Source organism: Pelophylax lessonae (genome assembly GCF_965119305.1).
Source record: "Pelophylax lessonae genome assembly, chromosome: 9".
NCBI classification, from domain to species: domain Eukaryota; kingdom Metazoa; phylum Chordata; class Amphibia; order Anura; family Ranidae; genus Pelophylax; species Pelophylax lessonae.
Window position 1 is genome coordinate 158,609,941 of NC_138776.1, and position 27,411 is coordinate 158,637,351.

Below are 27,411 nucleotides of genomic sequence, written 5' to 3' on the forward strand. Positions count from 1 at the left end.
AAGTACTCTGTGTTGCACAACCGAAGCATAGTAGCGTGAAAGGGGCCTAAGGTCTGCTAAACCGCAATACATTAGATGTTCTTTGGTTTAGATATACTTTGAATAAAGTATGTGAAAATATTATTTTTTCTGATGTGAATTCATATTTTTATTAGATGCAGATTTAAAAAGATTTATTCTTTAATGGTTTGGCATGCTGCTCTTCTTAGCTTCACCCTCCATTAGCTTCATCCTCCATTCTTAGCTTCATCCTCTTCACTGTATACAGTGAGCACTGGATACCAACTGTATTGACACTTTTTTTTAAAAAAAAAACACAAACGAGAAGCAGGGTATTTGAAAAAATAAAAATATTTGAAAAAAAAATCAAAGACTGGTGTAATTTGAAAAAAAAGAAAAAATCTGAAATCTGACCAAACCCTGCTAAGTGGAAGTGGCTTGTATAAGAAATTGTTTAGTAAAATCCTAATTTCATCTCATTATACATGCATGAAGTCAACAATATCAAAGAAATGTTTAAAAAGTTGTAATTTAAGGGTCCTATAATCTAATCTAACAAACCTTTCTTGTAGTGGTTTAGGATAGTTAGCTTGCATTTTTGTTTCTCTATATTGTTTCCATTATTTACAATTTGATTTGTTAATAAAAAAAATTGTTTGAACATCTAAATAGTTTGGCACTTACAGATCCTAACATTTTTTCCTTTTTATTTTCATATATTTTGAGATTTTACCAGCTATGGAGCCAGAAAGTTGGAATTATATGTATATAATTATATATATAATATATGTAATATAAAATATATTGAAGGATTAGTACAGTATACAGATATGTATAATTGTGGCATACATAATTACTTCTAACAGAAGCCTTTCCCTTTTTCATTATATAAATACAAAAATGTTTTGGTATGTTTTGGCTTTTGTCTAAACTGGCCATAGCATGACTATGCATGTGAGATGGGCACCTTAGATTGTAAGCACCTTGATGGCAAAGACATATGGCAATTTAAAGTATATAAAACTCTGTGTCATTTATCAGCCCCATATAAATACCTGTACTGGATTAAATAAATAAAAAACATTTCTCATTTCCAAAGGTAAAACATCTTGCTTACAAAACATTTTTTGTTTTGCTGTCTTGCCTCATTATAACTAAACCATTAAATTTGTGGGATTATGCTTTAAACCATGCCCCTTCTTTAAAAACATAACAGTCTACTCACTTGACAAACAAAATATCACCAAAATATCACCAAATAAAAAAATAAAAATATGAATTACAGTGACACAAACTCAAACATGAGTAATAACATTTATGGATACAAATAAATGTTTTTTTTTAAAGTTGTAATTGAATATTAGCTATGTCCGAGATATCAATCCTAACCATTTCTGTTTTCCCTCAGGGTCAGCCTGGAACACGAGGTTTTCCTGGATTTCCCGTAAGTCAAGCAAATAAACATTAAGTGGTTGGAGTAGGAAATGTCTGCATAAATTTCACATTTTGTTTTTTTCCATATAATAAATGGTGGATTCTTAAGAATTATATTTAAAACTAACCAGTTAAGGAATTTTAGTGTGGTCACTGATTTAATGATTAAGTAGCCAAATGGTTTTGATTTTGAGCAATAAAACAGATCTGTTTAGAATGATTTTTAGGATATTCATGAGTTCATTTTAAAGTTTGAAGCCCTCTAGTGGTCAGTGATACTTACAGCAAAGGCTTAAACAGTGGGTCGATTTACTAAAGTAGTAAAGGCTAATCACTTAGTTAAGTAAATTTTGGTAAATAATATAAAACTGGTTTCACTTTAAAGTTCCAATCATGATTAAAAAACACATCATTGGCTTTTCAAATTTAACACAGGTCCTTATTTTTTAACTTTCACTTTGCTAAGTGAACAGCCTCTCTTGTTTTAGTTAATCAACCAAATTTGTTGCTATTGTAGTATGCTCACCAAAACAGCCAAGTATATGTGTAAATGGAAGACCCTTCCAATATCGTTCAATAAATTATGTAAATAGTGGCTGACGGGTTCCTATGTGCAATATTATAGTAAGAAATAGTGGCTGGGAGCTGCAACTTTTACAATATTGTGGCATGAATACTATTGTCATTACAATGTGTTATTTTATGTTCACTTCATAGATAGATATATCTATGAAGGTATATGCCTTTACATCTATACAGCTAGAAGTTTAATTTTTTTTCCCTAAAAGATTTCTCAAATTGAATATGAAGTAAAGAAGGGGAACAGCTTTATGCTGAATCACATAAACGTTGTTATACTGTATTATCTTAAAGTGGATGTAAACCCCATTCATAAAATCTGACCTGAAATCTCTTTAAAGCCCTAAGTCCCTTGTATTTCTGCTGCTCCATTCCTCTGTTATCAGCATGATAACTTCTGACAAGTGGATGCAAAGAGATAGATTAGCAGAGAGCTGGTCTATTCACAGCACAGCTCTGCATGTTTCTTACTTCCCGTGCTCATTTGGAGGGGGTGTGTGCCTTTCCTCCAATCAGCTCACACACAGTGTATGCCTAGACTCCTCTCCCGCTGCTGAAACAGGAAGAAAAAATTCTAACACGATGTGCACATTCTAAAGAAAGCTGAAGACAGCAGATATATAAGTAAAACTTATGTAGGGAGATTTTTCTCTTCTCTGTGTATCATCTGAGGCTGTTCACTTCATTGGGTATAGGAGAGGGTTTACATTCACTTTAATGTAACTATATATTCAAGGGAAATAAAGTGTCTCTGTTCATATCAGTGGTCATTTTCTAACATCTTGTAAGAAGTATAGACAGTTGCTAAATGCAGAAATCCATTCAGTGCCCCTGTGACATCCAAGCCATGCTCCAAACGCTCTGCCAGCCGGGTAACCAGTGAAGGCAATGTGCATCAGACATGGCTTAGAAACTGCAGACAACAGTCAAGGGAATGCAATGCAATACACAGTGATGATAAACACAACTATTTTGGTGAATACGCTCTTTCAGAACCAAGTGTGTGCTGCTAGATAGGCATCAGGATTATGTACCATAGTCCTGCCTTTTAAAGCCATAAATTACAGAATCTGCTGTTGCGAATTTTCATTGATTTAAATTTTTATGCTGAAAATTCATTTTGAAATTTAGTTCATATTTGGAAGTATTTTCTTTTGATTTTGCACATGCATGGTTGCCATTTTGTTTTCTTTTAAACTATTAAGACAATTATTGCAGTCATAGATTTGAATACAATATCCAACTGTTTCATTTTTTTTTATACTCTAGAAGATTCATTTGGAAAAAAAATCATTAAATTGCACCGCACATGTGACCTTATGGAGAACTATAAAATACATTTCCAAACACAGATTGCTTACTTTTGTTTTTACAAAATTAGTGAAATTCCCATTCTTAGTTAAAATTTTTATAGGCCCAATCAAGTTATTGAAATCTCGTATTTGAAATTTGTGGACACTGTAGATGGTAAATAGAACCAGGTAGCTGTAGTCAATACAGACACATTGGTTCCATATTTATGAATTAGTCTCATTGCTATGTAACTCCACAGCTAAACCTCATATAAAGTATGAATAATATTGTATATAGGATATAGACTGTATGTGCTCTTAAATTTACAATTACTAATCCAGTCACTAATTGTGATCTTTTGCCTTACATAGCTGTTATGTTACATATACTTTTCTAGTATATGCTAAGTGACCTTTTATTAGATTTATGTGTGAACCTAAAAAAAAAAAAATATATTGATGTTGATTTACAGAATGCTCTTTCAAACTCATCAACACAGAGCATGTACCATTTGTATTAGTTGTATTGTGTGTTGATAATTTATTAACGGTATGTGGTTTGTGTAATGCATGCCACTCTGTATCGGTGGCATTATCAGTAATCTTTCTTTCCTTCCTTCTCAGTGACTATTACGAAGAGTTCATATTTTTTAATTTAAAATTTTGCACGAGCCTATACAGAGTGCCAGTGCTATTTGTTACAATTTTTTTTGCAGTAAGCCAACAATATCTACATTTTGCTGAAGAAGAAGAAGGTTCTTAATGGAAAAAAAAAAATTGTGTCTGTGCTTTTTGTACAACGTGACAATTTTGTGACATCTTCTGGGTACACAAGAAAACTCAACCATCATGTATATGGTGGCTAATGATGACATCTATAACCTTTCATAAGCATCTTCTATTTGTATTTCAGGGCCCAATAGGATTAGACGGCAAGACAGTAAGTGTCTCATTACTTAGCCAGTCTTTCAGTCTGTAGGATATGAAATTAGTCAATTGTGGCGGCAATAGCTTCGTACTGTGGGAATTACTTTTCCTAAAATTCCCACCTTTCTAAGATACCTTTATGATGGAAACATATGCCTTCAAGGTTATTGCTGCTAGTATTGAGTATCCAAAAAATGTCACCTGTAGTGTGGGGTCACTAAGTGAGTATGGCATTCCTTTCCAGAATTAGCACTATAACTGTGGCATCTTATGCTCTAAAGTTAGTTTGTTGGGAAAAATGCTAACCATGTAGCAGAACTGTTTGCATGGCTGCTTTTAGCATAATATTTTTTCTTTTACTTAAACCATATTAACCCTTCACTCTATGCATGAAACAAAGATCGGTGCATAAATGTGCAAATGCAAAATGTAAACAAATTGAATGGCATAATATGCTACCAGTCTGGTACATTGCCGGTATAGTCCTTTTCGGTCATTTCTGTCTAGCAATAAATCTTCTGATTTTAACAAACCATTTTATACCTTTCTGCAGCTCTCAACTGTAATTTGTTACGGCATAAGTACGCCTCATAACTCACTCAATAACTCAAGTGACAAGGTCACAAAGAAACCCCATAATATTCAGTAGAACTGAGCCATGCTTAAACAAACACAATGTTTATTAAGAGTGATTCATTTGGTAACCTTGAGATTTGTAGAACCTGATTATTTAATCTGATTTGAAGATTGCAACCACTGATTAGAGTGAGACTATACTAAAATGGTTTTACAGAGAACTTCCATTTCAGGCTATCTGCACATTTTAGTCCTGTCGTCATCGTTTCTAATCTTTTGGCTCCTCAAATTAAACAATGTTTGCATGCATAATTAATCTCAAAGACAAATTGCCTGATATACAAAAAAAGTTAAAAAAAATCTTCCCACAATGAATTGTGTGCTATTTACTTCAGTTATCCAATTATGTTTACTTTGAATACCTATTTACTGTATGTGTAGTTAAAAAAAGTAAATGAAAATTTGATATTTACATGATTGAAAAATTGATGTGAATATTCACACAATTTATCGTCAGAATATTCTTAACTCTAGTAAATCAGCCTCAAGAATATAAAATAGAACATAGAATGTGGCAAATAACATTGTCATAACCTGTACACATGTAAATTGTTCCATGGACTCTCCACGTATATCAACAACGCTTACATGAGTATAAGTCACCTGTTAAAATTATGCTTGGTCATTAATACGCCAAAATAATTAAACTGTTGAGATAAAAAAATAATCCACATATTTCCACATATATTAATAATCCACAGTCACTGCATTAGTCCTGCTAATTTTTATAATTTTCTCGGTATTGTAGGGCCATCCAGGGCAAAAAGGAGAAAAAGGAGACATGGTAAGTACTAGTTTAATGACTTAAGCGTGAAAATATAAATGTTTTTGTGATCTGAAATATTTTAAAAGTGTAGTACTAATTTATTGGTACTTAGTGATCTTCTCTAAAAATAAATGATGCAAGTAAATATCATGCCTTGTCAGTATTTATTTTATATTCATGCCAGTAAAAAGTAGAAGGTTGGCAGCCCTGATGAGTATTTGTTTTTGTATGTAAGCTATGGGCTAAAAACCTCTTAGTTATAACTGGCTTAAACAAGGTATCTATTGCACTTGTTCCTTGCATTTGCAATAAGTAAACCCCTAATAGACCTTACTTATTTTTAGTGGTTCATAAGATCAACCTAAACTTATGAAAAGGCTGTAAAGGTTTGGACAAGTGACAACAAATTATCAAGGTCCAAAAGGCCACTATATTTTACTGTCCTTTCACATTCTTCATGCCTGCCTAGATTCAATTTGCAGGGGGTAAGTTGTCAGACCCAGTTTGAAATTCTGAAAACCAGAAGATAGCAGTGAATCCAGTTAAATCTTTGGAGGATGAATCTTGATACTAATTTCTGCCCATATTCAAGACTAGTAGGAAAGCTATTGTCAAAAAGGGCATGGGGAGTGGAGTGCTGCTATAGGAGGCATTTAACAAAGCAAAAAAAAAAGGTATTAAAAATTTAATACAGCCAGGGAAAGAGTCTTTTTGAGGCATTTTCAAGGGCAACATGAAACACAAATATTTTAAATTACAAGCTTGGGAGATACCTCTAAGCTGTATGTGATGTTACAGCAGCATGTATACCAGGCATCACTAAATGGCGGACCGCGGGCCAAATGCGGACCTCGTCACTCTCCCTTTTGGATTGCCACAGGCCTGCCAATTAGGAGCCTTTTCTTCCGCCTGTCATCACTCTGTAATCCTCACAGAGCCTACAGTAGGAGGCTGGACAGTTCTGGATGGAGGGCGGAGCTGTCTGAGGTTAAGAAGCAGGTGATTGGCTGCTAGGATGAAGGACAGTCCTAGCAGCCAATCAGTATCTTTTAACACCTGCCTCCATCCAGACAGTGCAGCATGTCTCCCTCCGATCTATCTGTGTAAGGTAGGACAGTGAGGGGGATTAAGGTAAACAGGGCTAAGAACTGAATGTGGGGGGGAGGGGGATGCCAAGGATTGAAGTGATGAGGCTGAGGACATCAGAGTGACGGTAGCTGAGGACTGGAATGTAGGGGGGCTGAGGACTTAAATGTGGGGGGACTGAGGACTGAAATGTAGGGGGAGCTGAGGACTTGAATGTGGGGGACTGATGACTGGAATATGGGAGGACTGAGGACTGGAATGTGGGAAAGCTGAGGACTGGAGTGTGGGGGAGCTAAGGACTGGAATGTGGGGGAGCTGAGGACTGGAATGTGGGAGAGCTGAGGACTGGAATATGGGGTAGCTGAGGAGTGGAATGTGGGGGGACTGAGCACTGAAATGTGGGAGAGCTGAAGACTGGAATGTGGGAGAGCTGAGGACTAGAATGTGGGGGAGCTTAAGACTTGAATGTGGGGGAGCTGAGGACTGGAATGTGAGGGGAGCTGAGGACTGGAATGTGGGGGACTGAGGACTGGAATGTGGGGTGAGCTGAGGACTGGGATGTGGGGGGAGCTGAGGACTGGAATGTGGGGGGAGTTGAGGACTGGAATGTGGGGGAGCTGAGGACTGGAATGTGAGGGAGCTGAGAATTGGAATGTGGGGGAGCCGAGGACTGGAATGTGGGGGACTGAGGACAGTAATGTGGGGAATGTTGTAAATAGGGGCAGAGGACATTACTGTTAATGGGGGTTGATGTTAAGGAAGTGTGAGAACACTACTGTAAAAAGGAGTGGAGGGAGATGATGTAAAGGGGGAGCTGAGGACACTCATCAAGAGGGGATCTTGATGTGAAGTGTTAGGGGACTGTGATGTGCAGAGGGGACTGAGGACGCTCATGTAAGAAAGGGCTAAGATCTGTGCATGTGCATCAGGTGCACAGGTCATGGGCTGCACTACCCGCAAGAAACACAGAAAGAAGTCCTTTACTTACTTTTAAAAAATTGCACTGCATCAAGCTGCATGGTGCTTAAGCAACATGCCTTTTGGCGCACGTGAAAATGCGCAACTGTACCAACATGATATTCGGATCTCTGCTAGAAGAAAATTTTACTGACTGGACCTCGGTGAATTATAATTCAATACCCCTGATGTATTCAATATTGTGACATGACATATTTTGGATGTGCAATTGATTTTTTTTTACATTTATCTTTGACTTAAATACAGCAACAACACCCCAATCAAATTAATTTTAACCTGAAAAAGGCACCTGGTTTTTATCAAGTGGCAATATGCCTAAAATGACCAGTGGAAATAGCAGCCACAACAAATCTAAAAGTTATAAGGAGGTATCCCACTACTCATAAAAAGCTAAAGACCTCACTTTTAGACATTTAGACAAATAGGCCAACAGCAGAACAGTTTGTTAGGGCAGTTTGTAAGTTTAATTTGTTTTTCCTTTTGTTTTTTTGCAGTACCACACTGCATTGGCTTTAAAAATCTCAAAACAGAGTGTAGAAAAAAATACTTAAAAACTGCAACAATATATTCCCCTATTCCCCAGACCTTCTCCCGTCCTTGTATCCTTGTATAGTGCTGCAACCCCCCTATATTTATTAAAAAATTCCTGGCTTGGATTGCCCCAGAGTGGTGGATTCCCAGCTGCAATTTTATTCTTTTGTCGTTGTTTTTACTTATGTGTTTTACATTTTTGTTTCATAATTTATTTTTTTTGCATTTTTTGGCATTGATGCATTGGTTGGGCTGCACACAGCACAGGCAAGCTACATCTGTAATTCCTCTGCTTTGCCAGCATAATCTTTCTACTCGCAGTCACTCAGCAGTCAGTTGTGTTTTTTTAATATTTCTTTATTTCATTATAGTTGTGGCACTAAAAGTATATCTACGGGAGAAGCCTACATTTAAAGGCTGCCTACCATTCCACAACACAGTGGAAAGGCAGGCAGAAGCAAATGGGGGGAAGGGAAACCTTCAGCTATGGGGAAGGATAGGCAGTAGTATAAATTTATTATAGAATCCTACAGCCATAGGCTACTTTTTCTTTCCTTAATCAGGAATGTTCAAAATAAAATGACAGGCAAGCCAAAAAGAAGTGGTAGAGCTGCTGTCACATGGGTAGTAAGTAGCAAGCCAAGCATTGCTAATGTGACCTCTTTCTACTCCCCTGTCTGCTCCTCCTATTCTTAGTTGCTTACCTCTTGCTATATGATTATGACATGAGGAGAGGCTCTGGGGAACTGTCTTTTTTTCATTCTGCTAGTGGCCCACTATCTAGGAAGCCTACATATTTTGGCCCCTTATATAGAGGTGAGAAAAATGGTGAGCTATAATGAGGCAGGGATTAGTAACACAATCCTCCTTCTGTTCCTGCTAGAGAACACACTGCATAGCCTAATAGATCTGATCACTCAAAAACAGTCAACTCTTTTAATAGTTAGTGTAAAGTCCCCGGCCTAGGCTGTCCCACATTACCATATTCCCACTCGTCATCAGTTTTTTTTTATCATATGCATATTTTTTTATTTTTATATTTTCCTTGCATGGCCATCAGTCCCCAGGTAAAGCAAACAGGGGCAGGAACAGCAATTTAAATGTTTAAAAAATCCCCTTAGAAGTTGTGTTCTGTTCTGAGCTGGCAGAGGAACGTTACCCTTGTAGTTTGCTCCATGGCATAACAAGCTGGAGCAAGCAAATAGAATTGTGCCCCTGAATCATGCAGAAGGAAAAATTGGGAAAAACAACCCCTTTCATCCATTTCTTGACTTGGACAGCCCCACAGTACCATATTCCCAGTTGACATAATTTTTTTTACATATATACATTCTTTTTTCTTGTAAGGCTATCTTTGCCAAGTCAAGCAAACATGGGCAGGAATGGCACTACAAAGTTAGGGGAAAAATGGTAATTGGAAAGAGTGCTGTAATGGGGGACCCAATTGGATTTCCCGAGATTACCATATTTGGTGGGAGACTCATTTTAATCTCCCTCCAGCCCTTGCTGGCATTTTCCTGTGGGTCTTTCTTGAGGGACAATAAGAGAAGGGCAAGCAGTAGAAACAATTAAGCATTGAATCCTATGGTCATAGAGTGAAGCCTTACAAGTAAAAAAGTAGCACTTGCCAACACCCACCCTACTGTCCCCAGTAACAACCTTCTCATGCCAAATTTTGGCTGAAGAGGAGGAAACAAAATATGTCTCTAACCCCCCCCCCCCCCCACATGTTATGCCTTTTTAGCAATTTAATTGCTTTCATACTAGCTGTCAAAAACAGCCTCCTTCCTTCCTACATTTTCCCATTTGCCATTACAAATTTGTGTGTATTTTGTTTTTTGTTGAAATTTCTTTACAGATTTAGATTTTTTTTTATGTTTGTTTTTCTTTCTCATAAGGCTATCCCTGCCCTAGTCAAACAAACATGGGCAGGAACAGCAATGTTTTATCTAAAATGCTTACAAGCATATCATCTGCTTACAATCAGACCATATCACAGACCGCTGGATGATAAGGATAAATCCCTGGTTGGAGGTAGCCCAGTATTTGACTGAGGTACTAGCTTGCCCTGCTGCACATGTCACATCAGAGAGGACTTCTGCATAGGGACTAAGAAGCTGACTTTTAATAAAATGAATCCGACATGGATAGAAAAGAACTACCAAAAATAGATAGAATCACACTATTTATTTTATATACTTTGACAGACAGCTACAGCTGGTCCAGGGCATGGAGGAGTGTCTGTTTCATTTAGACATTTGTGTTTTATCATGTTGATTCCCTGAAATCTGGCTGTTTAGCAGTAGACAGGGGTTAAAAGCTGTGTTACTTGCACACTTGATTATTAAAGCCTAAAAGTGAGAGGCTGGAGGGAATGATTCAATTTGTGCTAGGAACAGGCTGAGACTGGAAGTTTTTGTTGTTTTTGGTTCTGATAACCCATACGAGGGTGGACATTGATTATTGTTTTCTTCTATGGACAAACAAAAGCAGGCATAAACCCTCAAAATTACTTTGGCACCTGAACTACCTCTCTTCAAGCTATACATGTGAAGCTGACCTCTTACATACTGTATATGTTCAATTAAGGAATGACCAAACTCTGCTGCTGTTATAATTTCCACCTCCTCGCACTTTCTTCTCTTTCCCCTCCAAACAATTGACCAACTCATATCCAAAAAGAGCTGAAGATCTAATTGTTTAGGAGAGAACTCTCTGTATCTTCTGACTCAACATTTGGCCCTGGTTTCACTGCTTTGTGTCTATATTTAGGCCTGTGTATTGTCTTGAAAATATGGTGAAAGTGGCCAATTTGCCAAAGACATGAGGAGCAAAGTCTAAGGCCCCCTATTCACGCGGACATCCTGATTGAGTCCACCATACTTCTCTATGGAGCAGTGGATGTCAGTGGACATGTATCCGCTAACACCCACCAACATCTGATTTGATCCAGCCTGTTAAAAACAGACGGATGTAGATTCGTTCCCCATCTGTCTGGCAGATCGGATCAGATGACAGATGGATAAAGAACAGTGAGCTGTGTCCGATTTGCATCAGCTGAGTGGACATGGACCTGTCACCCACCTGCTCAACGGGAATCATCGGAGAGATCCTCTGCTGAGCAGGGGGAGCTGCTGCCGGCATCCGCCCCATGTGAAAGGGACCTAAGGGGCTCCCTGATGTTCACCAGCCCACCCTGCAAGGAATGATGGACTTTGGTGCAGAAAGGTTCTCAGGATGCAGTCCTCTGCTACAGTCAGACTGGCATGTTTTCTTGGCACTTAAAGATTAAAGTAGAACTATAGGTAACACTTTTTTTTTTTTTTGGATAGAGTAAGGGAGGGTTTTAACTTCTGTCAGTTTATTTTTTGCCATCTGTGTCCCCTTGTTGGGGATTTACTGCAGAGACTGCAGTACATCCACATCCATAAAAAAGTAAAACACTTCCCCTACCCACCAATTCTATAGGAGCATTTTGTTACATACATGATACTCAGTAAGTGTTTTATTCTACTTTAGCAGGCTTGCCAATAGCTACAAGCCCTACATTAATCTCTTCCTATGCAGTTTATGTGCAAAACGTCCTGTGCTTTTCTTTATCACAGATAAAGCACAATGTCAACATGGCTGCTGTGACCTCCCCTTTTATAGTAAAAATCTATTTTTTATCAAAAATCTGCCTTATCAGCATTCCTCAGCCAGCTGAAATAAAATCAAAGGACTGGAGGTGCATTATGGTTACAAATGATTAAATCTGACACAGTTCCACGTTAATTTACCAGGATCACAAATTTCAAACCTGCTGGATCAAACTTGAACCCTTATCCCTGCAAAACTCCAGACAAGTACAGTGAACCATTAAAATGCTTTTGTCGGGGGTAGACAACCCTGGAGAGGTCGGGAACTACCTGAACAACATGGAAGAGAACAAAGATCACCAGGGTGCAGCTCATTTGTTTTCCTTTGAGGTGATACCCTAGCAAAGCTCCTTTAAATACTAGGGAAGGTTTGAAGAAAACTTGAGCTACACGGCATGAACATACTAGTGTAGATGAGAGTGCCAGAAGACTAAATTACCAGCATTATAACGTGGCCTTTGGAATGCACTGTAAACAGTGTATTATAGACTTGCAGTAAGTACATGCAATTTTGCACTAAATCCATCTAATTGCCCAAGGAGCCTCACAGTAAAGATTGTCTTGGGGGGAGTGAAAAAATTTAAAATCTGTTGCTGTCACAAATTCTAGAAGGGTGTGATTGATGCAGATGACCATATAGGCTGGAGAACCATTGTTGCCACAAATTATGACATAGACTGAAGAGGTGTCACAGCTATAAATGACAACGTAGGCTAGGGAGGTGCCATTACCTGAGTAGACCACACAGGTTGAAGAGCTGTCATTGCCACAAATGAACATCATATGGCTGTGATCGACAGGTAAATCACATACAACCCGTTGCTGACTCAAGACATAGAGAATCTTATATGACCAACCCTGTTAGAGTTACAATATAAGAGGTTTAAAATAATACAGTGGTGAATGACCTAAAATTAGCAAAGCTATATAGTTCCAAAATATGGGCCTGTTTAATATCAAATGTCCTTTTATATTGAAACAGGGGTCCCACTGCTGGGATGATGACAGAGTTCTGGTCCTGCAATAAATAATTATGGCTGTTGGACTTCTCTATTTATTAGCCCTATAATGTAACCAACCTATAATACATAAAAATCCCATTATAAATACATATTTGGAACACTGTAATTTCCTTGCAGTGTTCTGCACTTAGAATCTTCTAATAACAACTCAAATGTCCCACATTCTGCCATTTACGAGAAGTGCGAGCGTTGGTTACCTAGGTTCAGGCAACAGCTGTGAATGAAATCATTCTTCTCCTAGACACCTCTGCAAGCCTGTCCATCCGGCTTCAAACAAAGCCATTAACACACAGTGGGCTCTGTATTAGAAAAATAACAGAATTTACAGGGTCTGCTGAGGTGTTTTATGAGGACATCCACCTTCACAATCAACTATGTGTAGATTTCGGAAATCATTAATTGCCAGAGCAGAACCAAATTCCAAAAGTATAGTCTAATTTTCAGTTTCACACAGAAGAGAATATTTCTAACATGAGATTTGTTAAATGCATTAAAGGGCTTGTAGTTATTCACACAATAATTGGGCAGTCAACCAGGGGCGCCACCTGCTGTCTACTGGGAGCTGAAAGAGCTGTCGGTTTTAGGAGATTTAAGCAGAACTCCAGACAAATTAAAGAAAACTCAGTTATATATTGTTTCAAGAATCACTTAATGTACTTTAAAATACTTTTAACATAATTTAACGAAATATGTCTCTATAGTAACTTTCTGTGCCCTACTATACAGCAGACTGAAACTAGGAGTGTGAGCATTATGAGATGGTCAGGCATTGTGCCTTGCACAGCACTGCCTCTGCCTTCCTACAACATCTCAGATTTTGGAGGAGGGGAAGTGTTTACATGGCTTGCAGAAAGAACCAGCAGAATACTGTAGCTCTCTGAATGTGGAAAAGGGTGACCTAACGAGATTATAAATATTGTACTAGGTAACAAAAAAAAAAAAAAATATATATATATATATATATATATATATATACACTGAACAAAATTCTAAACACAACACTTTTTGTTTTTGCTCCCATTTTTCATGAGCTGAACTCAAAGATCTACGACTTTCTATGTACACAAAAGGTCTATTTCTTTCAAATATTGTTCACAAATCTGTCTAAATCTGTGTTAGTGAGCACTTCTCCTTTGCCGAGATAATCCATCCACCTCACAGGTGTGGCATATCAAGATGCTGATTAGACAGCATGATTATTGCACAGGTGTGACTTAGGCTGGCCACAATAAAAGGCCACTCTAAAATGTGCAGTTTTATCACAGAGCACACTGCCACAGATGTCGCAAGTTTTGAAGAAATGTGCGATTGGCGTGCTGACTGTAGGAATGTCCATCAGAGCTATTGCCCGTGAATTGAATGTTCATTTCTCTACCATAAGCTGTCACCAAAGGTGTTTCAGAGAATTTGGCAGTACATCCAGCTAGCCTCACAACTGCAGACCACGTGTAACCACACCAGCCCAGGACTTCCACATCCAGCATCTTCACCTCCAAGATCGTCTGAGACCAGCCACCCGGACAACTACTGCAACAATCGGTTTGCATGACCATAGAATTTCTGCAAAAAACTGTCAGAAACCATCTCAGGGAAGCTCATCTGCATGCTTGTCGTCCTCATCGGGGTCTCGACCTGACTGCAGTGGGCAAATGCTCACATTAAATGGCGTCTGGCACTTTGGAGAGGTGTTCTCTTCACAGATGAATCCCGGTTTTCTTAGATCTTTGAGTTCAGCTCATGAAAAATGGGGGCAAAAACAAGTGTTGTGTTTATACTTTTATTTAGTATATATATCCTAGATTCATGAAAATGAAGAAAAAAAAACAGTTGGTTCCCATTATGACCAATTTTAATTCTTGTGTTTTTTTCTCCTTAACCTCCCTGGCGGTGATCCCGAGCGTGACTCGGGGTTGATTTTTTCTATCAGGGGCGGTAACCCCGAGTCACGCTCGGGGTGGATGTGCAGAGAGTGCAGCGGTGTCTCTTACCTTCTCCTGGCGATCCAGCGATGATCTCTCATTGCTGTGACCGCCAGCCGAGAGTCCCGCCGCTCCTCCGTCCTCCGTCGGTGTGATGACTTCCTAGTTCCGTTCCCTGCAGCAGCAATGCTGCATGGGAATGGAACTAGGGAGGGAAATTCAAAAAAAAAAAAAAAAAACGTTGCACAAAACACAAACACATAACACATTTTATATTATATATATATATATATATATATATATATATATATATATATATATATATATGCATATATATATATATATATATATGTATATATGTGTATATATATATATGCACACACACACATATATATATAAATATATATGTATATATATATATAGAATTATATTATTGATTCAATTATAATTCATGCGTTTCTGTTTCAAATTTATCACATCTGGGATATATATATATATATATATATACACACACACACATATATATATATATATATATATATATATATATATATATATAATATAATGCATGAATTATAATCTAATCAATAATATAATTTTATTATATATATTATATATTAAATAATAAAATTATATTATTGATTTGATTATAATTCATGCGTTTGTGTTTCAAATTTATCACATCTGGGATGTCTACTAGACTCTTGTTTTGGTCAGGTTTAAGTCAGTAATTACTAAGAATTGTAGGCCTATAATACATAACGCCAAATTTCCATGAAAAGAATTGTACCGATTTTGGTATGTTATTCCTGACAGAACCATACCGCCAGGGAGGTTAAAAGCGAATCGAAAAAAGCAAAGAGTTTGGCAAGTGTAGGCAGCTTAGTTAGGCCTCAATATAAGAGGGAGCGACGAGGCAGGTTTTCTCTTTGAATAAACATTAGAGCATTTCATAGTATCCCAAATATTGTACAGTGGATGGGCCATGTGCAAGTAGCTTGGGTGGGCCACAATATAAGAGAGAGTTTCACTTTTTGAATTGAATTCCTAAGATAAATTAATTTTTTGATGATATTCTATTTTTTCGAGATGCACCTGTATCATGATGCTCTGTGGGAAAAATACAAACATAGTCTGGGCCAGAAAATTGTGTCTAAAACTCATTATTTACTGGACACCTTGTCATGGGAAAGCTGGTACATCCTTTCTCTGTTCTCAAGATAGTGTGCACACCTGGAAGCCATTGGTTTATTGTTTTGCCAGCAGCATTTGCAATGTCGGTACAGTTACATAGCGATGTATTGTATGTACTGAGATCCCTACATCCGATAGTCAGCAGGAAATAGAAATTCTCAGACAGTGTCTTGGAACACGACCTGCCCTTTTTAAAGGTAAAACAAAACACTTGCGACTTCTCCCACTTCCTTAGCAAAATATATCAAATATGACAACACAGAATGTATTACACCCATGTTTGGCTGGACTTCATGTTTTACAAAACATTCCATTTACACTATTCGATGTAATTATTGTCTGGTAGTTATATTTATTTCATTGTCCTTACTGTCATTGCTGGGCTGACCCTTCAGGACAGGAGGTTATAATTCTAATAAAATTGCAAGACAAGGAAGTGATGATAACAAAGGTTCCACTAATATAAGTTACAGAAACAAAACATTGCTTTTTATAGTGCTTGTAGTTGTCACCTAGAGTTTGTCAATGGGCTTATGGTGGGGAACATGCAATTAGACAAAGGGAAGGAAAAGCTTTTCAAGTGGAATTCTAGTAAATGTCTTTTTAGTTTTGGACGGAGGGGGAAAGGAGTAGGGTCTCTCCAGATTTTTATTTTTGTATGCCCACCAGGAACATTTCTGTTCATTTCCTGTCCCAGAGACACAACAAAGTGAGGGCAAATTCTAGCTTTGGCAGTTGTGGTTAGGTATCACCACTGGAAAATGTCCCCCCCCCCCCCCTGCCTTCTATTCTGGAAAGGACCATACCATTTTATTTTTCCCTCACTTTTTGTACTGATGACACTGGTTGCAAGGAAAATTAGAGAGGGCAATTCTTACCAACAGAGGATTACTTACATTAAAGTGTTACTAAACCCACAACAGCAAAATCAATCTGTAAATTCAGTAAAGCATGCAGCACATGGCCAATCAGTACTGTCCAGACAGAAGGTCAAGGGTCATGCAGCCTCATAGGACTGTCAGAGGGGAATGAAAACCACTCCACTACCAGCTTTTTCCAGCGCTTGTCCAGACACAAGACTGCTATATTCTGCTGATGATAAAAGGTATTTAGCAGTTTATATTTACTAAAATAATTGCATTTCCATGTTCTGTGTACTGTGGGAGACTAGATATAGTGAATGCAGGGTCCTGGGTTTAGTAACATTTTAAAGACTTGTTTTCTAAAATTGCCTTTTTCTGTTCTCTTGCGACTGGTCCCCAATCTGCTTTCACCCCCTGCCTTTTTGCAGGTGTCCCCTTAGCTCCTTAGTTAGAGACACCCGTGCATGTGTGCTCCATGCTGGTACTGTGTGTGTGCATAGACACACACAATGCCTGGGAGGCCACTACTTGCTTTGCTCCAATTTGACCAATGGCAGCAGGAGCCTATGGCTCTTCTGCCCTCAGTACCTGCCTCTGTAACCCAGCAGATTTGGGAAGCTGTGCAGATCGTGGAGGATCTTGCAGTGGTTAACACAGACTACAGGTAAGCAGTGTTGCTCATCTTAGTTTAAAAAAGTAATTAGTTACAGTTACAAATTACTTCTCCCAAAAAGTAATTTAGTTACTGACTCAGTTACCACATAGAAAAAGTAATTTGTTACTCAGCAAAGTAACTGACTTTTTTTTTTAATATTCTATAATGCAATTATGTTTGGCACACTGGTGGTGGTGTGGGCGCTTGGCACACTGGTGGTGATGTGGCACACTGGTGGTGGCGTGGCACACTGGTGGTGACGTGGCACAATGGTGGTGACGTGGCACAATGGTGGTGGCGTGGCACAATGGTGGTGGCGTGGCACACTGGTGGTGGTGTGGGTGCTTGGCACACTGGTGGTGATGTGGCACACTGGTGGTGGCGTGGCACACTGGTGGTGGCGTGGCACAATGGTGGTGGCGTGGCACAATGGTGGTGACGTGGCACACTGGTGGTGGTGTGGGCGCTTGGCACACTGGTGGTGATGTGGCACACTGGTGGTGGCGTGGCACACTGGTGGTGGCGTGGCACAATGGTGGTGACGTGGCACAATGGTGGTGGCGTGGCACAATGGTGGTGATGTGGCACACTGGTGGTGGGTGGTGGTTGGTGGGGGTCCTGACTGTCTGTGACTGTGACTGACTGAGTCTGTGAGGTTTTTTTTTTTTTTTTTGGTACCTGCTGTGCTTGCTGGTGGTGGTGTGGCCTGGCAGGCACTGGCACACTGTGGTCCGGGTCCCTCTGGCTCCGTCCTCCTCCAGGCCTCAGACCTGCCTGTCTGTGCCTCTCTCCTCTCCTCTTGGTGGAGTCAGTGGTGGTGGACTTCTTGCTGCCCTGTGGGTGGGTGGAGTCCTGGTCCTGGACTATGTTGTTAAATTATATATAATACAGCCCAGGCTGGCAAAAGTTATTGCTGGCAATGCAATAGCCGCTTGCCTGGGTCAGGTCGCCGATCCGCCGATCCGCCGGACTCTATGCCCTGCCCTGTGCCCTATGGCGCGCTGTGCTGTTGCTTGCTGTCTGAGACGTGTGACTCACTCGGCAGTCTCCTCCTCTTCTCTCTCAAGTACCGCGGACAGCGGTCATAGAGGAGACAGGAAATACAATTACATCTACTGCCATCTAGTGGCGGTAGATGTAATTGCAGTAAAGCAGCCGAAAGTAACGGCAACGGCGTTACAGGGACAGGACGAGCAATCTGATAGATTACTCGTTACCCTGAAAAGTAACTGCGTTAAGTAACACCGTTTACTTAAACGCAGTTACTTCCAACACTGCAGGTAAGTGATAGGAGATGGGTGTACAGAAGGGTACTGAGGCATTTTTCTTCCTTAACCACTTGCCTACCGCCCACCACAGATATACTGCAGCAGGCTGGCTCCATTAGGAAGCGGGGAAGCCGATCCATGGGCACCCGCGATCACTCCCCGTGGAGAGAGATCCTCCTATTTAGGATCACAGGTCTCTGTGTTGATTCCACAAGTCCCTCACCCATACAGTTAGAAAAAACTCTCCTAGGCTCACACTTAACCCTTTGATCACCCCTGGGTTAACCCCTTCCCTGCCAGTGTCATTATTACAGTAACAGTGCATATTTTTACACTGCACTGATTACTGTAGTAATGTCCCTGGTCCCCACAAAAGTGTCAAAACGTGGCAAAAGTGTCCGATCTGTCTGCCGCAATGTCGCAGGCCCGCTAAAAATTGCAGATCGCCGCCATTACTATTTCAAAATAAAAAGTAAATAAAAATGACATACATCTTTCCCCTAGTTTGTAGAAGCGATAACTTTTGCGCAAACCAATCAAAATACACTTATTGGGATTTTGTTTACCAAAAATATGTAGCAGAATACAAATTGGCCTACAAGGATGAAACAATTTGATTTTTAATTTTTTTTGGGAATGTTATATAGCAGAAAGTAAAAAATATATATATATATTTTTTTTTCAGAATTGTCGCTATTTTTTTGTTTAAAGTTCAAAAAATAAAAATCGCACAGTTGATCAAATACCACTAAAAGAAAGCTCTATTTGTGGGGAAAAAGGACATCCATTTTATGTGGGTACAGTGTCACACGACAGTGCCGAATCGCAAAAAATGGCCTTCTCATTAAGGGGGCAAAACCTTCCGGTCCAGAAGTGGTTAATGAAGAAAATGCCATAGGGTAAAAAAACATGTCTGACATTTAGTACCATTCTAATTTTTTTGGGAGTTATTACTTGAAGGATACATGACATTTATAGAAGTTTTTTTTAATTTAGCTTAGTCACATAATTATTAGTTATGTTCAGCAGATGATACATGTATTTATACAAAATGATATGAATACCATTAAAACCATATTGGAATTGCTAATAGCAAGCAATCAGATTCCAGATATATTTTGAGTAGAGATTAGTAATGATTTCAGCATATATGAACAACATCACTCTATCTTTGCACTAGTCACTATGGAGGAGATTTACTAAAACCAGAGAAGACAGAATCTGGAGCAGCTGTGCATTGAACCAATCAGATTCCAGCTTAAGTTTGCTAATATCCAGGAGTTGGATTTTAGGCTTTGAAAATAAAAGCTTGAAGCCGATTGGTTGCCATGCACAACTGCTAGAGATTTTGGCAGCTTTAGTCTTCGCAAATCCCCCACTACAAGCTTTATAATGTATCTTCAGGATCTGAACAGCCATGTGTTACACACCTGTAGGCACACATGTCTCTAATTAGTTGTCATTTATAGCAACTGTCGTGCAAACTGGTTAGTGGCCAGTGAGAGCTAATTAGAGCCAGATGTTATAAACTTAATAATCTCCACTGTAATATTAGGTTGATGGTTTGGAAAGAAAAGAAAATTAAAGTTAATTATTCTACAATATAGTAAATGTGCCTATTATGGTGCCTTGAATCTGTGTTTTGTTTATATAGAAAAATGTTTTTGTAGACATATTCCAGTCCAGCATACGTTTTTCTGTTCTTTTGAGTCGGTTGCATGGATGAGCCTGGTTTTCCAAGAAAACACATACCAACATACATATTAACACCTATTTCATTAACCCCTTCCCACCCAGGGGAGGAAGCAGGGGTGTGACTTGCCAGACATTATGCATGTCTATAGACACACACACAGATCTAACAAGGAACATGCATAAGTGACTCCTTAGCAGCCGGCTTGTTAAGGAGACACTTGAAAAAGACAGGGGGTTCAAGCAGCTTGAGGATCAGCCACAAGGAGAACAAAATAGGGAAATTTAGAAGTGAAGAATTATTTTATAATGTAAATGCAGATCTCCTTTTAAAGTGGTTGTAAACCTCAGACATGAAATATGAAAAAGCATATCCCTCTATAGCAGTGGTTCTCAACTCCTGTCCTCAGGACTCACTAACAGGCCAGGTTTGCAAGATAACTGAAATACATTGCAGGTGATACCATTTGCTGCTCAGTGATTGCAGTATTCTAGTCTGCATCTCTCCAAGGTAATACCTAAAATCTGGCCTGTTAGTGGGTCCTGAGGACTGGAGTTGAGAACCACTGCTCTGTAGTGTGTACTTGTCTCAATTTAGAGCACTGTGTCATTTCTGTCTGCTTCGTCCCTGTGCTATCATGATAAATAAATTCTGGTTTTCCTGACACCAAGAGAAAAATGGTGACAAGGGAGGGACCTCCAGCAGAATGACATCCTTAGCTTTGTTCCCATGAGCTGTGTAAAGGAGGGTGTCTCTACCCTCCAATCAGCTCTCAGAGCTCTGCTTACTGAGCGCTGCAGAGTGTAATTTCAGCTCCCTGCCCTCTTTTTCTGAACTCTCAGACAAGCTTTATAAATTCTGCACTTTAAAGGGCTTTAGAGAAGAGAAGACAAATAGAAAGGTACAACGTATGTAGGAGGATGTGTTTCATCTTTCTGTATCACCTGAGGCCAGTCACTTCACTAGATATTTATAAGGGTTTACAACCACTTTAAAAACAAAAAATTAAGGGTTTAATATCACTTTATCCTTTTTTGTAGTTTTGAATAGGGTCTAGAATAGTTATACCCTTGTTTTTTTTACCATGGCCTGTGTCTCTGATGGTAAAATTTACCCTCACTATTTTTCTTTGCAACCAGTGTCATCGGTAGAATAAGCGAGGGAAAAAAAAAGAATAGGGAGGCATGGGGGGGAAATCCCTCACACTTAATGTTGACAATGGTCATCAGGACAGATAGAGGAGATTAAACAAGTAGGCAAGGACAAAAACAAGATGACAAAAATGACAAGGGTTGTGACCTATCCATTCAAAATTTGGAAAATAGCTATACATACACCTAAGGCTTCATTCACACCTGAGCAGAGTGGCTTTCAGGTGTTTTTATTCAAGAGTTTTTGAGAACTTTTAGAAGTGTATTACAAGCATTTTAGAGTGTTTTGCAGCTACAGGCATTTTTGTTTAGCCAATAAAAGCACTAGGGGAAGAAGAGCTGCAGTTTGAGCAGAAAAGGTGCAACAAAATGTCCATAAAAAGTTAATGTCACACATTTTCAGGCCTTCCCATTGAAGTCTATAAGGGCCCAATCTGCCAAAAAGAAGCTCATGTCCTTTTTTGAGTGACAGGCATTTTGCTTCAGGGGACAGAATGCTCAGATGGAAACAGAGGTCATTGAATGGAAGGGGATTTGGCTTGTTGAGTGTTTTAGAGCTACAAGCTTCAAGCAGAAAATTACTAAGGTGTGAACGGGGGCCTTAGTGTTTGTGGACAAAGAAGACACCCCTTGAGGCAAACTTACCATGAGAAAATAATGATAGGATGATTTCTGTTATCTCAGATGTTCCAGATCAAGTGATGGTCATAGTGGGGTTGATTTACTTAAACTGAAGAGTGCAAAATCTGGTGCAGCTGTGCATGGTAGCTAATCAGCTTATAACTTCAGCTTATTCAATTAAGCTTTGACAAATAAACTGGAAGCTATTTGGTTTCTATGCAGAGATGCACCATTTTTTGCACTCTCCAGATTTAGTAAATCAACCCCATTATGTCTTTGGGGACCTTAGGGCTTGCTTTATACCACACTAAATACACAGATTAAATGCACATAGGGGCTCTGTTTTACCTGTCATAGGATTTGTATTTTTTACTTTCAATCTGTTTTATTATGCAAAGAAAGTCAAAACACAAAAGTTTCATTGTACAACAATGTTTGCACAGGCTGGAGCCCCAGCCAAGATACAGCATAAATACAATGTCAGTTTCCATTAGAACATAGCGCAAAATTTTAGACACTTAGACACTTGATGAGTAAATAAGCACATAAAAACTAGTAAAGTCCAAGTAATCACAAAAGAAAAGAAAAATTGGGGGGGGGGGGAGGTCCCACCCTGTTGACCTTATGCTAACTTGAAACAAAAAACGGGAACTAGCCCCAACCATGAAAACATATAACCCAAATCTTGTCCAGTCAAGAGACAGGACTACAGGTCCCAGAGGGGGAAAAAGATGGGAAAACAGAAGAGGAAGAGGAGACCCAGAAGAGGAAACTGTTAAAGAATCTTGAACCAGGAAGTCCTGAACAGGATATATAGAATAGGAAGCCTCCTACAGATCAATGTTGACATAACTAACCAATGGTTCCCATACCTTCCAAAACCGAGGCACGGAATCAGTAAGCTTAGTGCCAGATGCTCATTGAGCATAATCCAGGAAAATGTGCACCTAAACATAGCAATATGAACCGATGGGTGCTTCCAGGATGAAACTATGGCAAGTTTGGCAGCCAATAGCATAAAATGGATCAACCTTTGAGTAGAACGTGTATTGTCATCAACCTTTCATTTAATAGAGCTATATGGGGTAGCTGTGGAACAGGTACTGTATATCTGTTACTTTATGTATTATCACAAAGACTTTATTCCAGAAGCCCCTGATTTTAGGGCATTCCCACCATACGTGCAGCATGGTACCCAGGGGATGGCAGCCCCAAAAATATGAAGGTGAGGACGTCAGAAATAGCCTCGCAAGATGTGCTGGAACCATATACCATCTCGTAGGGATCTTAACACTCGCCTCCACTTTTAGTATACCCTTATAGGCAGCATTGAAGGAGGAGTGGCATTGGTCCAGGTCTTTCTCAGAGGCTAAATCCGCATCCCATGCCCACAAGGAAGGTAGATTGACAGTAGAGTCAAGCAAGAGCTTGTAGATAATGGAAATCTCTCCCCTTTGTCTATCATCCTGCTCACACCGACTCTCATGGGGGGGGGGGTTCACTTTTGGGCCCTAAGATAACTCAGGGCCTGATAACTGAAGGAAAGGAAAGATGTGGAAAAAAATCGAAAAGTCTTCAGCTGTGACTTGCAATGTTAGCGTGAAAGGGCCTCGAGGGGTAAGGACTTGACCAATGCGCTACAAGATCTTGTTGGGCCACCAACAAAAAGTTTTAGGGTCTCAACCAGGGGGAAGACTGGGATATTGAAAGATGGGCTGAAAGGGAAAAGGAAGAGACCAGATTAGGTTTGTATCAGACTCTATCCCAAACAGCCAGGGAATTAGATAACATAGGGGCAAGAAAGGGGAACCTATACTTTTTGGGTAGCCATTTGAGGTAATCTATTGGAATTTTTTTAATCACTGTCCTCTCCATAGCCACCCATTCAGGTGTTTTACCCTGAGAATATACTACTGATAATTGAGCTATCTGGGCCACTTGATAATACAACATAAGATGCGGTAGGCTGAGGCCGCCCTTTTTTTTGTGAGCAAGTATCAGATTATTGAACAATCTGTTGTCTGTTTTTTGTTGCATGCTAGTCTCATGTCGAAAGTGAAGAGGTTATTTTCATACGAAATTTCCTGTAGGACTGCTTCAGAAGTGATGTCATATATTGAATTGTTTTGTATGTGTTCTTTCGTTTGTGAGCATGCCTAGTCTTGCTCCTAAGATTTTTTTCATACGAAAACTGTACTAATTAAGTGATAATCGGACGTTGTGTTGACGTACAATAAAAATGTTATAGCCTGCACATCCAGTTTTTGTCGTCCAAAAATCCATAATCAGCAGTCGAAAACACTATACTAACAATCCGAAAATCAGCAGATCGTTCATAGGGACAAAATTTCCCTTCCGATTTTCTTATCGTGTGTACGGGCCTTTACTTAGAGACTCTATGGTTCTAGTCATTCCAGACAAAGTGTGTAAGCTTAATTTAGAATCTCACCAGGTCAGATCTTACTAACTCTATGGGAATGAAACGAAAATAGCACAATAAACATGGGAGAAGTGTCATCTTTACAGAATAGATTTTGCCCAACCAGGACAGACCGTCTGTCATCCACCCCCCCAGATCCTCTTCTAATTTTTTATATAAAGGTGGGTAATTCATCTTACATTAAGTTTCCAGAGAGGGCATTAAACAGACCCCCAAGATTTCCAGTGTGATGGAAATGATGCTTGCAGACAAGACACCAAGTCCTGGGGGAGATTACTATTCATCGCTACCGACTTATTATCATTAACACGCATGCCCAAGATCTCCCCAAACTAATGCAATAGACGGAGTACATTAGGTAGGGAGTTCAAGGGCGACATGACAAACAAGAGTAAATCGTCCGCAAACAGGGCACATTTATGAGTTTGGTTCCCACAGTGCACACCTTGAATGTTTGGGCCAGATCATATTGCAATTGCCAGAGTTTCAATAGCTATAGAAAAAATAAGTGGCGAGAGTAATTTGCCTCGAGAATTTGTATTTTTGTCCATCCAGTCCTATGATGTACACTGCCCTGCCACAAAGCCCAGCTTTGGCTGGCAGGAAAAGATCATGGTTTGACCATCCCAGCCATGTCCTTATACTTCTAAATGAGGCTGTCCTAGGAGGAACAAGAGTTTTTTCTTTTTTTTTAACATAAATGTCATTGTAGTAACATTTTTGTAAGAATAAGAATGAAATGTGTATTTTACTTTCACGATTTGTTTTCTGTATAAATGTTAGGTTTTGGATTTCTTTTAAGCCAGCATGGATTGTTTTTATTGTAGTATGGTCCACTCGCATATCCCCTGGTTACTAGATTGGCATCTTGGAGACAGCCCAACATATGCAGTCTGGGACAGGAGGGCAAGGTTGTTATGTCTGCAAAGTAAAGGAAGGTTAAATCAACCAATTATCGATAATAAGTGCTCCCATATCCCTCTTTTAAATCAAATTGGGAAATGTATATTTTTATAGCTGCTGAACAGAAGCAGGTAATTTTTTGAATGAGCTTCAAATAGAGTATAATTTGTACTGACTTGCATTCATATGAAATTATTTAGCTCTTTGAAATATTCCATATGTATGTAAAATCTGCCTTTGTCATGTAAGATACTGATTAAATTATATAGAGGTATTTCTGCAAATGAGAGCATAGTGGATTCAGAAAAAGATTTGCATTTGAACAATGCATCAATCTATTGGGTCCGATCTATGGCTTTGTGCTAAAGTGACCCCTATTAGCACATTAAACATAATTACTTGACAGAATATGCTGGTTTGTGGTTTCCAAATTAATGACTATTATTGCCTTTTTCCTGTGACCTCCGTCCATACATGATTGATTTGTTTCAGAGTGTAAATATTTTCCATACTGACCGGCCAGGCCTTTTGGCACTTAATTAGCCCATTAAAAGTTAAAATAAATAAAAAGAAAGCCTTCCTAATTGCTGGAATTAATAAAGACTTTAGTTTTTTGGATTATGCATATTTCTATGCTTTGTAAAAAGGGGTAACATTTGTTTGTAAACCTTATTTTAAGGGCACAATTAGCATTGTTTAAAAGGAAATCCATTGGTTCCAGGGAATTGTATGGATTGCATGTCATTGACTAATACAGAGCATTTATTGTTCTACAGTTGCCCTGATTATGACTATATAATGTGAATCATACTGCATGTATTACTGATGAAAGCAGTCTACTACAAAGCAATTCTGTTTTTCTTTTTAAGGGTCCTCCTGGTCCAAAGGGAAATCCAGTGAGTATATATGCTTATGTGTTCCACTAATGAAAGTATTGTTGTGTCTGTTTCAAATTAAATGTATGAATACTACAATTTTTCTAAATAATGTATTTTCCTTATTTTAGGGAACAGCAGGTGCCAAAGGAGAAAAGGTATGAAATGCTACATTGTGTACTATTTTTTATCTCCTATTACAAATGTATAATTATATATACTGAAACAGTAAGCATTTATTATATGATGATGATGATGATAATAACGATAAATCCATGTAAAGCAGGACTACACCTACTGATTTAAATGTCTCCCAAATTAGTTACATTCAAGACATGCCATGAATAATAATTATCGCAGTTGCTTGTGCTTTCAAATGAACTTTCAAGCCATCAACTGGCTGCTATCAGATTCAGAACTGATCACATGTCCAACTGCGTGGCAACTGCAGATCAAACAGACGCTAAGATGGCAGCTCCCTTGGTAGTAAAGGATAGAAAGGTTTAGTTCCACTTTAACACATGTGCTTCAAGAGACATACACACTGCCAATGCAAAGTTAAAACTTTAGAATCAAAGAAGCAAATGCAACGTCTATCAAATGTAGAAACCACATATTGCTCCAGGTGGAAATGCCTTCAAAAATCCCACAGTAAGAGCACAGGTACAGGGTGCAGGCTCAATGTGCAAGCCATATAGACCAAAACGTGAGTCTGGACAGCTGCATTTTAATGCAAATATTTATTGAAAAGAGGATAAAATACCACAGCATACAGAGGTACGGATCAAAGACAGCTGACGCGTTTCACACTACTAACAGTGGTTAATCATAGCTATGACTGAGCACTGTTAGTATTGTGAAATTTGTCAGCTGTCTTTGATCTATACCTCTGTATGCTGTGGTATTTTATCCTCTTTTCAATAAATATTTGCATTGGAGT

General features: G+C 39.0%; 1 protein-coding gene across 1 annotated transcript in view; it reads left to right on the plus strand.

Annotated features, from left to right (window-relative positions):
* Positions 1-27,411, plus strand: part of COL13A1 (collagen type XIII alpha 1 chain) — a 215,102-nt gene that overhangs the window by 43,409 nt on the left and 144,282 nt on the right. Inside the window, exons 4-8 of the mRNA XM_082269398.1 lie at positions 1,409-1,444; positions 4,219-4,245; positions 5,617-5,652; positions 26,466-26,492; positions 26,603-26,629. Coding sequence (XP_082125524.1) covers positions 1,409-1,444; positions 4,219-4,245; positions 5,617-5,652; positions 26,466-26,492; positions 26,603-26,629 — 153 coding nt within the window. The remainder of the gene's footprint in view (positions 1-1,408; positions 1,445-4,218; positions 4,246-5,616; positions 5,653-26,465; positions 26,493-26,602; positions 26,630-27,411) is intronic.